The sequence below is a fragment of the Montipora foliosa genome, chromosome 5, assembly GCF_036669935.1.
Source record: "Montipora foliosa isolate CH-2021 chromosome 5, ASM3666993v2, whole genome shotgun sequence".
NCBI classification, from domain to species: Eukaryota; Metazoa; Cnidaria; class Anthozoa; order Scleractinia; family Acroporidae; genus Montipora; species Montipora foliosa.
Window position 1 is genome coordinate 23,356,187 of NC_090873.1, and position 12,500 is coordinate 23,368,686.

General features: G+C 39.5%; 1 protein-coding gene and 1 long non-coding RNA gene across 2 annotated transcripts in view; both read right to left on the bottom strand.

The window, feature by feature from the left end:
* Nucleotides 1–16: 16 nt before the first annotated feature.
* Nucleotides 17–2,213, bottom strand: LOC138003061 (uncharacterized). Its single transcript, XR_011123410.1, has 3 exons — nucleotides 1,431–2,213; nucleotides 1,112–1,275; nucleotides 17–723 (listed from the first exon to the last, which is right to left on the bottom strand). It is a non-coding gene; the product is annotated as an uncharacterized lncRNA (long non-coding RNA).
* A 35-nt stretch (nucleotides 2,214–2,248) lies between these two features.
* LOC138003779 (vitamin K-dependent protein S-like) overlaps nucleotides 2,249–12,500 on the bottom strand; it is a 14,805-nt gene continuing 4,553 nt past the window's right edge. The window contains exons 3-6 of the mRNA XM_068850014.1: nucleotides 7,042–7,156; nucleotides 6,196–6,315; nucleotides 5,047–5,166; nucleotides 2,249–4,036 (exon numbers count right to left, since the gene is read on the bottom strand). Coding sequence (XP_068706115.1) covers nucleotides 3,867–4,036; nucleotides 5,047–5,166; nucleotides 6,196–6,315; nucleotides 7,042–7,156 — 525 coding nt within the window. The 3' untranslated portion in view covers nucleotides 2,249–3,866. The remainder of the gene's footprint in view (nucleotides 4,037–5,046; nucleotides 5,167–6,195; nucleotides 6,316–7,041; nucleotides 7,157–12,500) is intronic.

A 12,500-nucleotide genomic window follows, 5' to 3' on the forward strand; every position in this document is an offset into this window, starting at 1 on the left:
GACAAAACTCCAGCATTGATTTCAAAGCTACAATGTGTAATGTATGGTCAGCCCTTATCTTGGGTTAAAAACTGTCAAGTCATACACTGTATACCTTGTCATGGTTTCAAGGCTGGCTTAGTGCTTATACATGTCACAATGACCCCACAAAACTTGGAGGAAAAACAGTTAATATAATTATTACTTCAAGTTACTACCAAAACTGAAGCAAAAAGCCAAGGCTTATTAGCTTGACTTGAGCCATTCCATTGACACCTGACTGTTAGTAATTTCATCACTGCAACATATTATTGTGAGGGCATTTGTGTTTTTCCTAGTTTTACGGTAGCTGAAAGGTTTGCATTTAAATCTCTATGAGCTGCTTATTTGTGAAAATCTGTTTCCGCATCTTGCCAGGAGCTCATGAGCTGGAAGAGGTTCACTTTCAACAATTTTTGGAGAAATGATTCTGGGATCGTCAGGTTCCAGACAGACTTCACAAGTGATTAAGTAGTCGCCGTCATCAATGCAAAGTTTAAAAATTTTGTCCTTTCTCTTCCAAATATATCCACAATCTTGGACACCTTTAATATCCTAACATCCCAAGATTTTGTTCTCTGGTTGTATTTTCGTGAAATGATGGTGTCAGCATGATCCTCAGTGGTGGAAAATGAAAAGCCATTATGATACCAGTAATTCCAATCAAGGGTAGTCAACCTTTTCCTTGCTCTGTGAACTTGTTCCCTAGAAAAAGGTTATGGGCCGGTAAATATGAAAAGACAGGAAAATTATTAATAATTGCTATCAACAGTAATCACCACAATGTCTACAGTGTAGTTACAATATTCCACTACTGTTACATTCAGCAGATGAACCTAGGCCAGGACAGTGATTGACTGCCCAGGGTCTGTGATTGTTTATTTGAGGTAACCATCTATACCATAATTCCTTTTGTTAGCCAAACAGTTCTGCCAGTTGGTACCAATAGCAAACATCGACTAAACAAAAACCCATGAGTTACTGAACTACTAGAGTCAACCTGCAGTGTCCTTTAAAGTTTTCAACAATGAACATACCCATACTTCATGATAACATATTTCTTCATTTACAGTATTAATAACTATCATCATACCGCTGTGCTCATCTTTGTTGATAATGATGTATAAAACTTGCGTGAAGGGAATTCCCATTGACATGTGTACATCAGAGACATACTGTTTGCACATTCCAAAGGACCAGTATGCCAAAAGTGATCCGTGCTTACACAAATAGTTTTACCAGGTGGTTTCTGTTTGACTAAAATGAACGCAAGTTACTGTTTATTATTATTATTATTATTATTATTATTATTATTATTATTATTATTATTATTATTATTATTATTATCATTATTATTTATTTATTATTATTATTTGTAAAATTTATTTTATTTACTTGATCAAAAATGTTACCTGTACTCTGTGCCGAATGGTAGCTAAATGACTGGCAAATGAATGTACCGGTAAATTGGCTTTCAAATGATGCGAAATAAACTGAGCAGATCTACCATGCTGGACCCTATTCTAATGAGAAAAAAATAGCACAAAAAAAAAGTTCAGCCCTTCTTTTTTACCAAACAAAAATTCTCATCTACCGTGGGCTTCAACAGCTAAATCGAGACGCTTCAAAGCTGAAGCCAATTGCTCCTCTTTGTGCGTCCCTACACTGAAAGCCATCATTCCATGATATGGCAACTGAACTGACGGATAAAAAACACGAAGAGCAAAATAAAACGCACACTAAGCTGACGACAAAGAATCATAGTACTAAAGGGAAACCAATAATCAGTGTAAATACTAACCCCATTCTTCGTCTCACCTCCAAGGACAAAAGATGTTGTGCGAAGGCCGTGTCAGTGGAATCGACGCACATACAGTTTATTTTTTTCCAGCTTTCATGGACATCTTTCGCTATATAAAGCTTTCGATGTGCCTCCTCCCATCTCCTATTCCTTGTCTTCTTCTTTATTTGGATTCAAGGCGGCTACGAGGTGTAAGAAGCTTTCGACCTGAGCCCCTTCGCCTGATCCGGCTTTCGTGGACATGAATTTTATCTACACAGATCCCAAAAACTAACACAATATGCCGTCAAAGTCCTTCGTATATTACCAAACTGAAGTTTAGAAATGTTATTACAACTTTGTCACGTCTCACTGTGTCGATTAAACAGGATTTCCGTAAATGATACTGGCTCAATCTCGTACCCAGAGTCCTCGGGCTTTTTGGCCAGCGGGTGAGCGCCCGGAGAGACTCTGGGATAATCGACTCCATTTTCCCAGAAAACGTGGGTTCCGGTCTTATGACGTATGGTTGAGTTTAAACGGAAGCAGAAAAGAGAAAACCGTTAACAGTAGAAATGGCGGGTTGAAAGTGTTCGAGAAACAAGAATTTTTAGCCTTACACGCAAAGAAATTGGAGAAATGATCATTGGCTTGCTGTAAGAGCAAGTGAAGATGAAACCTCTGACACTTTCGGTGAGTCTATTTTTGGTGTTTCAGCGTACATTCCATCGTTCAGAATGCAATGAGAATGCCATCGTGCAAGCAACACGATCGACAAATCTTTCGTGGAAACGACACAAATGTGCTCTTCTTCTATAATTTGATGTTTCCGTAATTCGGAATGGCTTCGACAAGACCTTATTCCACGGATTTCGCCTCAAAGAGACTGATGTAATGTTTCCCACGGTACTTTTGCAATAGCAACAGTAATCACTTTGTAGCAGCGTGAGAAAATTCCCGTGCGGTGTAAGACATAGTTCAAACCTCGTCGTTTTATTATTTTTGTGATTTATATATTTCTGAGGTAGAAAAAATCAAACAGCACTGAAACTAGTTTTAGATTTTGAATGTCCCTCCAAATTCTGGGGCTTCCGAATTACTTACCGACTTCCTGTCGGACTACCATTGCTACGCAATCGGCCAATCAAAAATATAGTTCAAATCGATTATCCCAGAGTCTCTCCGGGCGCTCACCCGCTGGCCAAGAAGCCCGAGGACTCTGGGTACGAGATTGATACTGGCTTTAAAAAAAGAACCGTCGGGTCAGCTTTCGTCTTCTCGTTTTTCTTTCCTGAGTTGGGCGGTTTTCCTCAATCTCTCTTCTTATGACAACATCCATCTGTAGCTTTCTTCTCGTTAAATTTCTTACTTACTTACTTTCTTTCTTTTTGTCTGCTTGTCTTCTCCACCTTAAATCCCCTTCATTTAATTTGGCGGGAAGCGATTTCACCCGACGTACACATTTGTATGGCTTTCTGAAGGGTTTTTCCCGTCACAGCCCAACTTTATCTCCTTGACATGATCTTTAAGCTAATGACGCGGCCTGGCCCTGATAAGCTCATCTGTCAGTACACCGCACTCGTAGGAAGCTGCTAATTTTCTCAATCTTGTGACTTAACTTTGAACATATTCTTCGCCTTGTCGCACACATGAATTAAAAATATATCTTTCGTATACCACATTTCTGCTGGGCTTAAAGTACTTCTCCAAACATTTATCTCTATTCTTCATATGTTCCTCCGAAAAGATTTACGTTGAGTAGAATTTGTAGACCTTCCTTACCCATTGCAGATCTTAAAGTTGCAAGGCAGGCCCATTCTTCTCGCTTACGGAGGCCTATGGCTATTTCGTAATAACTCCATGCATTGCTGTTTGAAGACGCGCCGGTTGCCAGCAACGTCGCCGTACTTGGCAGCGGAAAACTAGGCGAAATAACGTGCTTATGATAAATGGGAGCAGAAGGTGGTACTGTGCTTCGTGTAAATGTTGTGGTTTAATTTATTTGGGGGTTTGAAAAGTTTGAAAAATTATTTTATTTTTTCAAAACAGTTTAAATTTTCAAAAATACTTATGCTCTATAACCTCTGTATTTCAAGTCGGTCACACACATCATTTTACCTGTGCAGTTTCTTCCATCCCCTGTATATCCTCCCTCACAAGTGCAATTATAGGATCCCTTAGTATTCGCACATACAGCATTTCGGTCACAGCTGTTTCCAGCAGAGCACTCGTCAATGTCTGAATAAAAGAACGGAAAATGGCACTTGGTTGGCATTCTGAATAATAAGTGGGGTTTAGACCCCTTACTTGTACCTTTCAACAGATTGATCAAGTTTTAATCACTGAGATGGATCCTGTGTCGACCATCCGTGCGATAAGCATATTCTCGATCTAACAAAATTATCCGGTCTAAATCCTTGAAAGGGAACATTTTTCACTCACCAATTTATTTGATTATTTCATATGGCGTTGCTGTGAGTAAATGGATGAAGTACTTGGGTTGTAGAAATCACCGGAGGGGGTGGACTCCCATATAAAAAGGACGGGGGTGCTCGTCGTACCCTTTGAGGGATTAAAAAAAGGGCGGTTTTCGTACCTCTTAAGGTGTTCAGCCTCCTAAAGGTCTACAGGGCGAGATTTAGCGGTATCTTTTAGGGTATTGGGCCAAAGAATTATGACAGGGGACATTTGAAAATTAGCTAATTTTAATTTTGTCTAATAAAAAAGCCTTAATTTGGTACCTCTTATAGTTGAAAAAAATTTTATTCGAAGCCCACAAGACATGATCTTGGTACCTTTTATGAGTTCTTTTTAAAATTTCCGACGATCACCCCCGTCGGCTTTTTATATTGGATCCCCCCCCCTCCTAACACCATAGCCAGGAGAAATCAATTATTTGCTATTTCCACTCTTATAATCTCAAACAATCTAAGGAAACGTTCAGTACAAAACAATGAATAACAGTTTTGAATAGTTCAGTTGGTAACTCCATGCATTGCTGTTTGAAGATGCGCCGGTTGCCAGCAACGTCGCCGTACTTGGCAGCGAAAAAATAGGCGAAATAACGTTGTTATGATAAATGGGAGCAGAAGGTGGTACTGTGCTTCGTGTGAATGTTGTGGTGTAATTTTTCTGGGGGTTTGAAAAGTTTGAAAAATTATTTTATTTTTTCAAAACAGTTTAAATTTTCAAAAATACTTATGCTCTATAACCTCTGTATTTCAATTCGATCACACACATCATTTTACCTGTGCAGTTTCTTCCATCCCCTTTATATCCTCCCTTACAAGTGCAATTATAGGATCCCTCAGTATTCGCACATACAGCATTTCGGTCACAGCTGTTTCCAGCAGAGCACTCGTCAATCTCTGAAAAAAAGAACGGAAAATGGCACTTGGTTGGCATTCTGAATAATAAGTGGGGTTTAGACCCCTTACTTGTACCTTTTAACAGGTTGATCAAGTTTTAATCACTGAGATGGATCCTGTGTCGACCATCCGTGCGATAAGCATATTCTCGATCTCAGCAGTTGATCTGCTCTAAATCCTTGAAAGGGAACATTTTTCACTCACCAATTTATTTGACTATTTCATTTGGCGTTGGTGTGAGTAAATGGATGAAAAACTTGGGTTGTAGAAATCACCGGAGGGGGGTGGACTCCCATATAAAAAGGACGGGGGTGCTCGTCGTACCCTTTAAGGGATTAAAAAAAGGGCGGTTTTCGTACCTCTTAAGGTGTTCAGCCTCAAAAGGTCCACTGCGGGAGATCTAACGGTATCTTTTAGGGTATTGGGCCAAAGAATTATGACAGGAGACATTTGACAATTAGCTAATTTTTAACTTTGTCTAATAAAAAAGCCATAATTTGGTACCTCTTATGGTTGAAAAAAATTTCATTCGAAGCCCACAAGACATGATCTTAGGGCCTCTTAGCAGTTCTTTTCAATATTTCCGACGAGCACCCCTGTCGGCTTTTTATATAGGATCCCCTCCCTCCCCCCCCCCCCCCTTCCCTAACCCCAGGAGCCATAAGAAATCAATTATTTGCTATTTCCACTCTTATAATCTCAAACAATCTAAGGAAACGTTCAGTACAAAACAATGAATAACAGTTTTGAATAGTTCAGTTGGTAACTCCATGCATTGCTGTTTGAAGATGCGCCGGTTGCCAGCAACGTCGCCGTACTTGGCAGCGGAAAAAATAGGCAAAGTAACGTTCTTATGATAAATGGGAGCAGAAGGTGGTACTGTGCTTCGTGTAAATGTTCTGGTGTCATTTTTCTGGTGGTTTGAAAAGTTTGAAAAATTATTTTATTTTTTCAAAGCAGTTTAAATTTTCAAAAATACTTATGCTCTATAACCTCTGTATTTCAAGTCGGTCACACACATCATTTTACCTGTGCAGTTTCTTCCATCCCCTGTATATCCTCCCTTACAAGTGCAATTATAGGATCCCTCAGTATTCGCACATACAGCATTTCGGTCACAGTTGTTTCCAGCAGAGCACTCGTCAATGTCTGAAAAAAAGGAACGGAAAATGGCACTTGGTTGGCATTCTGAAAAATAAGTGCGGTTTTGACCCCTTACTTGTACCTTTCAACAGGTTAATCAAGTTTTAATCACTGAGATGGATCCTGTGTCGACCATCCGTGCGATAAGCATATTCTCGATCTCATAAGTTGATCCGGTCTAAATCCTTGAAAGGGAACATTTTTCACTCACCAATTTATTTGATTATTTCATTTGGCGTTGGTGTGAGTAAATGGATGAAGTACTTGGGTTGTAGAAATCCCCCGAGGGGGGTGGACTCCCATATAAAAAGGACGGGGGTGCTCGTCGTACCCTTTGAGGGGTTAAAAAAGGGCGGTTTTCGTACCTCTTGAGGTGTTCAGCCTCAAAAGGTCTCAAAAGGTCCACAGCGGGAGATTTAGCGGTACCTTTTAGGGTATTGGGCCAAAGAATTATGACAGGGGACATTTGACAATTAACTAATTTTAATTTTGTCTAATAAAAAAGCCATAATTGGGTACCTCTTATGGTGTAAAAAATTTCATTCGAAGCCCTCAAGACAGGATCTTGGTACCTCTAAGTGGTTGTTTTCAAAATTTCCGACGAGCAACCCCTCCAACAATATTAGTTTTGAATAGTTAAGTTGGCAAAGTTCTCTTACCAAGCAGCTGCCTTAAAACCTCAGCTCATACAAGACTTATCAATCAGTTTAGTTTATCAGGAGTTTTTCTTACCGTTTTCGCAGTTTTTACCAATGAATCCAGTTTTGCAGATGCACACATAACTGTTTTCTGCGTAGAGAGCCACACACTTTCCATTGCCACTGCAAGGCCAACTGCTACACGGTGACTAAATACAGAAATTTGCATAATCGTTGCAAACGATGTAAAGTTTACTGTCACAAGCATACTAACCTTCGCCTTCCAAGTCTGCCAGGTGTCTCAATGACTTCCTGTCATATTACAAGCTTTATTTTAATTTTCAGCCTGGCGGGCTTCGTTCACGTGTGGTTTATAAGTTTGTATGTGCGGGCTGTAATGCCTGTTACGTCGGCGAAACAACCCGGCATTTTTCCACACGCGTGCGTGAGCACTTAGTCAGTGATAGGGCCTCTCACATTTTCAAACACCTTCAGAATTCCGAACAATGTCGCGCCCTGTCTTCAGGGGAATGTTTCCATATTTTAGATCACTCCTCTACGACTTTTCAACTCAAGATAAAAGAAGCTTTTCATATATTTAAAGAGAGCAACCTTCTCTTAATCAACAACTGCATCACGTAAATCTAAAACTATCCTTTTAATTCTCGCATTGTCACGTTTTATGTACATTCCGTTGTTACTGGCAAAATTAGCACTTTTTCCGACTTATAAATTCAACTTAACGCTTTGTACATTAATCAACTGAAGATGACAGAAGTTTCTTTTGAAACATGTCTTGCAATTTCAAAGGTTTTGTCGTTTTCTTTAAATACCTTTTAGTATGTCATACACTCATCTATCCAATTAAATCTGTTAAGCCTTCACATCAGCCCGTCGCAATAATTTGAATGCACTTAACGATCTTAAGTGCTGCTATCTCCGACGACAACTTGTGTCACAAGGCGTTTGCACTAAAAGCCGAATCGAGTCTTATAAAGAGACAGTCTGTTGTAATACAGAAAACTGAGTGAGATAAGTTGAACAAAGCACTGCACAGGATGTTGCCCAGTTTCTGTCCACTTTAGTTTGTAATCGCCCTAACTTCTTGTTTATGCACGGAAACTTTCTCATTTTCCTACAAGAGACAGTTCATTTACTTACCTTTAAAATATACGGAGATCGGCTGCCCACCTCAAGTACTAAAGTTTGCAAAACTAGTAAGTTGCCCAGTTTCCGGCCAGCGAGTCCAGTTTCCGGCCACCAATAGAAAGCAGAAATTTCATTCAATCCGCTCGACTAAACGGACTTCCAAGGCTATCTCGATGTGGCTTAGCGACTGTATTTTATGTGATTAGAGCAAAATGGTTACTTAGGGGTGTATGGTAGGGCATAGATAGCTGCTAACTATGGGTAGGGTATAACCTTGACAAAGCCCGCGCGATATTCTCTGGAAAGAAGCACGGGCACTTAACACAGCACATCTGAGTTAATATGTACCTCACTACGCCATGCTTGCTTAAGCTATGTACATTTCATTAATTTCTCGAGTAGTAAGTTATAAAATTTCATTAATTCAAATAAGTTTTAAACAATCTATCTGTGAGTGCAGATCAGTGGCCGGAAACTGGCGTAGTATGCGAAAATCTTAGCTAGGATTTAGACTCCTGACGTTCGCAAACAGCTAAGTTCTAGCTTATGATGACAGGTCCCTTAATTACTTCCATCTTCAATGTAAATTCTTTCAAAAAATTATCAAGCTCCGTGAACTAATTCCTATTAAACGAGTTATTTATTTACGTACGGTAGCTTCGCTGTGCAGTGAAAAGGCCAAAAATTAGCCGGTAAGATTTTACTCACCTGAACAAAATCCCTTCTTGTTCGCTCGTTTCTCAACCAAAAAGTCCGCCTAAACCATCAGTTGATAGCGGAGATGTTCGTTTTTTTCCGACGGATCGCTTCGGTGGACGAAGAGTTAAAATCCCATCGAAAATGACCGAGTTTACCTTTTTTTGGCCGGAAACTGGTACCGGCCGGAAACTGGGCAACACACTGCACGGCGTGTAAAAGGCGCCAACGCTTACCTTTCAAGCACGCAAACTGTTATCGCTTTTCGGGACAAGAATCTGCTTTGTGAAAACTTGGTCGTTTCAACTGAACACAACAAATTTTTCTGATCGTATTTGTAGGAGATGCTGAAGTGGTGGAAACTTTGCTAATAGATCGTTTTCACTGTCACGAAATAAAAAAGTAAGTCGAAAACCATCCAGTGAAAAGAATCAAGAATTCGTGATGCTGTAGAAGATAAATGAAGAAGACACTTCTCCAAGTTTTAGGCCTGTGCGTTTCCCCAAACTTCAGATATTCGTCGAAATGTTTCGCAGAAATTTACAGAGCCCAGTATGAAAACGCCATGTTGGTGCACATCTGTGGTGCACCAATATGGTGGCCGGAAAATAGTGTCAACATCTGTTACTTACTTTGGCTATCTAGGCGAGTGATCATCTGTACTGAACAGACAGCTATTTACCTAAGCACTTTTCCTAATGCTTTAAATTCTAAAAAGGCTCAAAACCATGAGATAAATATATATTTCTCAATAAACTCGATCGTCGCCTCGTGTCACGCACCGCTATAACTCAGAAATTCAAAATGCGCTGGTTTCCAAACGAAGCACGCTATTGAGCTTTAGAATTGCAAATGGATACAAATTTACCACCTCTTATGCCTGATGAGGATAAAAACTTTCGTGGCTCTTTAGTTTTGGATTTTAGAAAATGATGACGTCACGTGAAAACGATCTATTGTACCCAAATTTCACCATTAGGCCCTCCATTTAGCGTCGTCCGCTCGAACCAAATTTTTGGCATTTTCAAAAAAATAAAAAATAAAAAAAGTAACGACGTAGTTAAACCATTTTTCACTTTAAATAATTATTTTAAACTGAGGAATGAGCATGGTAACAGCATAGACAAAACCACTTCTTAATTCTACGATAACATCAGCCAACTTTTCTGCCATATCGATTTTGGGTTTACGTCTTGTTGTTTCCAGGCTCCACAGAAATAATGCTGGGTTACCAAGCCTCCTATTCCGTGACATTTCTTGTGATTTCTTTTTCTTCGTTTTTTTTTTTTTTTTTCAATCCGACCGACCGACCCAGCATCAGGAAACGCATTCGACGCTAAAGGAAAAAAAAAGAGGGGGGGGGGGGAGGGGGGAGGGGGGATGGTCTTAACCGCAGCGAAAGCTAATTTTATCTTTGACCTTCTTTTGGTGTTTCTTTTTTTTCTGGGTTGCCTATGGCAAACCCAGTCGAGGTCTGCGTTTAGTTTGTTTGTTTTCTTTTTTTTCTTTTTTTTAGTTTTTTTTTTTCCGTGTCGGTAAAAGTCTTGCCTGTCACTCCCCTGGTAAGTGGTGTCTTTGTGCATAGAGCCTTCTGCGCGTATTTTCTTAGGATCGAGAGGGTAGTGGAACTGCGTAGCAATGGCGTCGAAAGTCATGTAACGCGAATGGCGTTTTAGTGGATCCTTAAACAAAATATACCCTTATGGAGCTCAATAATGGAAAGTCAGTTGGATAAACTAGGCAGGAAGCCCAAAAGCGACGAGTACTGGACTTCGACAACAATCTATCGCCTGTCGAGACGAAATCAAAGTGAGCTCTATTTACCTGAGGTACATGGTAATTTGACACGATTGAGTTTCTTGTCTTTTCGCCTCTAAGAGCAAATATGTTGTTTGTTTCAATAATTTTTTTTTTTTTTTTTGGAAAAGGATTCTGTGGTATTTTCTGCCTTTGTGAATTATAATATCATGTTGTGTATTGAATTTTCGAGCTTAAGGTTGAAATGTGACATGGTAGAAGTTTTTTAGTATTGCTCTGTAAGCAGGAAGGGTTCACAGGCCTGTTGGAAGCGTGCTTGAGTTTCAAAAAAATGAGCCCCAAAATCAGTGAAAACTTGTGACGCAGATGAATAAAAAAAATTGACTTTGCATAAACAAGAGTTGGGCGATTGTGATCTTTGTTTTGACTTCGCTCATTTCATTGTCAAACTTTATAACACTTGACAGAAAAAGAAACTTACAAAAACCCGGTATCTTGCCATCATTTGACACAGATGCTTCACTGTTTGGCGAGTAAACATGCCGCGGTAACTTAATCACGGCGCCCGCTGAATTCCGGCCATGTCACTTTCGATTTTGCAATTTACTTGAACGTAGCAAAAATCTCCCAAAATGTTTGTCGCTGATCGTAACTTTTTATATTCTATATTCACGGTTCAAAATTAATGTTGTTTTCATGTCGTAAATATTTTATTCTCGATCGACCGTCCCGGAAACTTCCTTCTGCTCTTTCTAAAAACTGTGTATCAATAGTTATTTGCTGTTTCATCAATATTTGTTTTGCATAAAGCAAGCTAACAGCATCTGTACCTTGCTGAGTTCGTATTTGTTAGCGTTAATAGTATTTTCGGTCAGATGCTTCTGTTTTTATGAGGGGTTTATTGTTTTGGTCTCCCATCCAAACACTAACCCCGCCCGGCAGGGCTTAACTTCAGTGAACTTTAGTATTACAAGCTGTCAGATGCTCAGAGGGCACACTTGTGGTGAAAAGAAGTTCTGAGGGAACTTGAAAATTATCAACATGTCAGCCCCGAAGCCAATGTTTCTCGCTTCTCTTTTATTTGTTATTCTTCAGAGACTGGAATGCTGTATTTCAATACCACACAATTCAGTGCCTTCTGATTTTCTGTAGCACGTACCACAGGCAACCCAGTGTATGCTTCACGGAAGCATCTCGTTCATTCATGTTATACAACTTTCGGAAAAGTGATTATTCCAACAAATAATTTCATGACCTTTTTCTATTTAGAGGTCTCTTTCACAACTCATCAGATGTTGGAATGGTAAAAAACCTTTCCGAGCAACAAATTAGCGATTTGTTATATTACTTAGTTAACAGTTAGAAGTCACAAGCACACAAAACTTCACCTTCCAATTTCTAACTCTACCAGGTGTTCCAATAATTTTTTTGTTACTTAGAAACTCTGTCCTGCAACTGCCCATCACGAATTTCCCTGTTAAAAGGACATACTTTAACGGCTAATGGCGCTGTTACTTGTTAGACTTGAATCGCAAGGCATGTGCGGAAACTAGAAACTCTTAGTCTCAGTCGTAAAAAGCGACAGCAAACAAAAGTTGTACAACAAAAAGGCGAAAAAAAGTTGCACAGAGCACACTACACGGCAGGTAAAACCCACTGACACAAACCTTTCAAACAAACTGCTGTCATATTCCGGCACAAAAATCTAGATCTCTTTAGGCCTTCCAAAATCTTGAATTTCCAAAATCTTGAATTCAGGATTTTAGGAAACTTAAGAGCGACTTCCTGTAAATACTACGGATAGGTGTGCAAAATGCAAAAATCGAATTCCCTCAAACTTTTTCACAAGGAAGCCCTCTGGAAACTATTTAAGAAAATGCAACTTCTAGTTCGTTTGGATTTATATTTTTCAAGTAAAGCGATTTTGTAATTTTCACCCTTGGGAAGCCC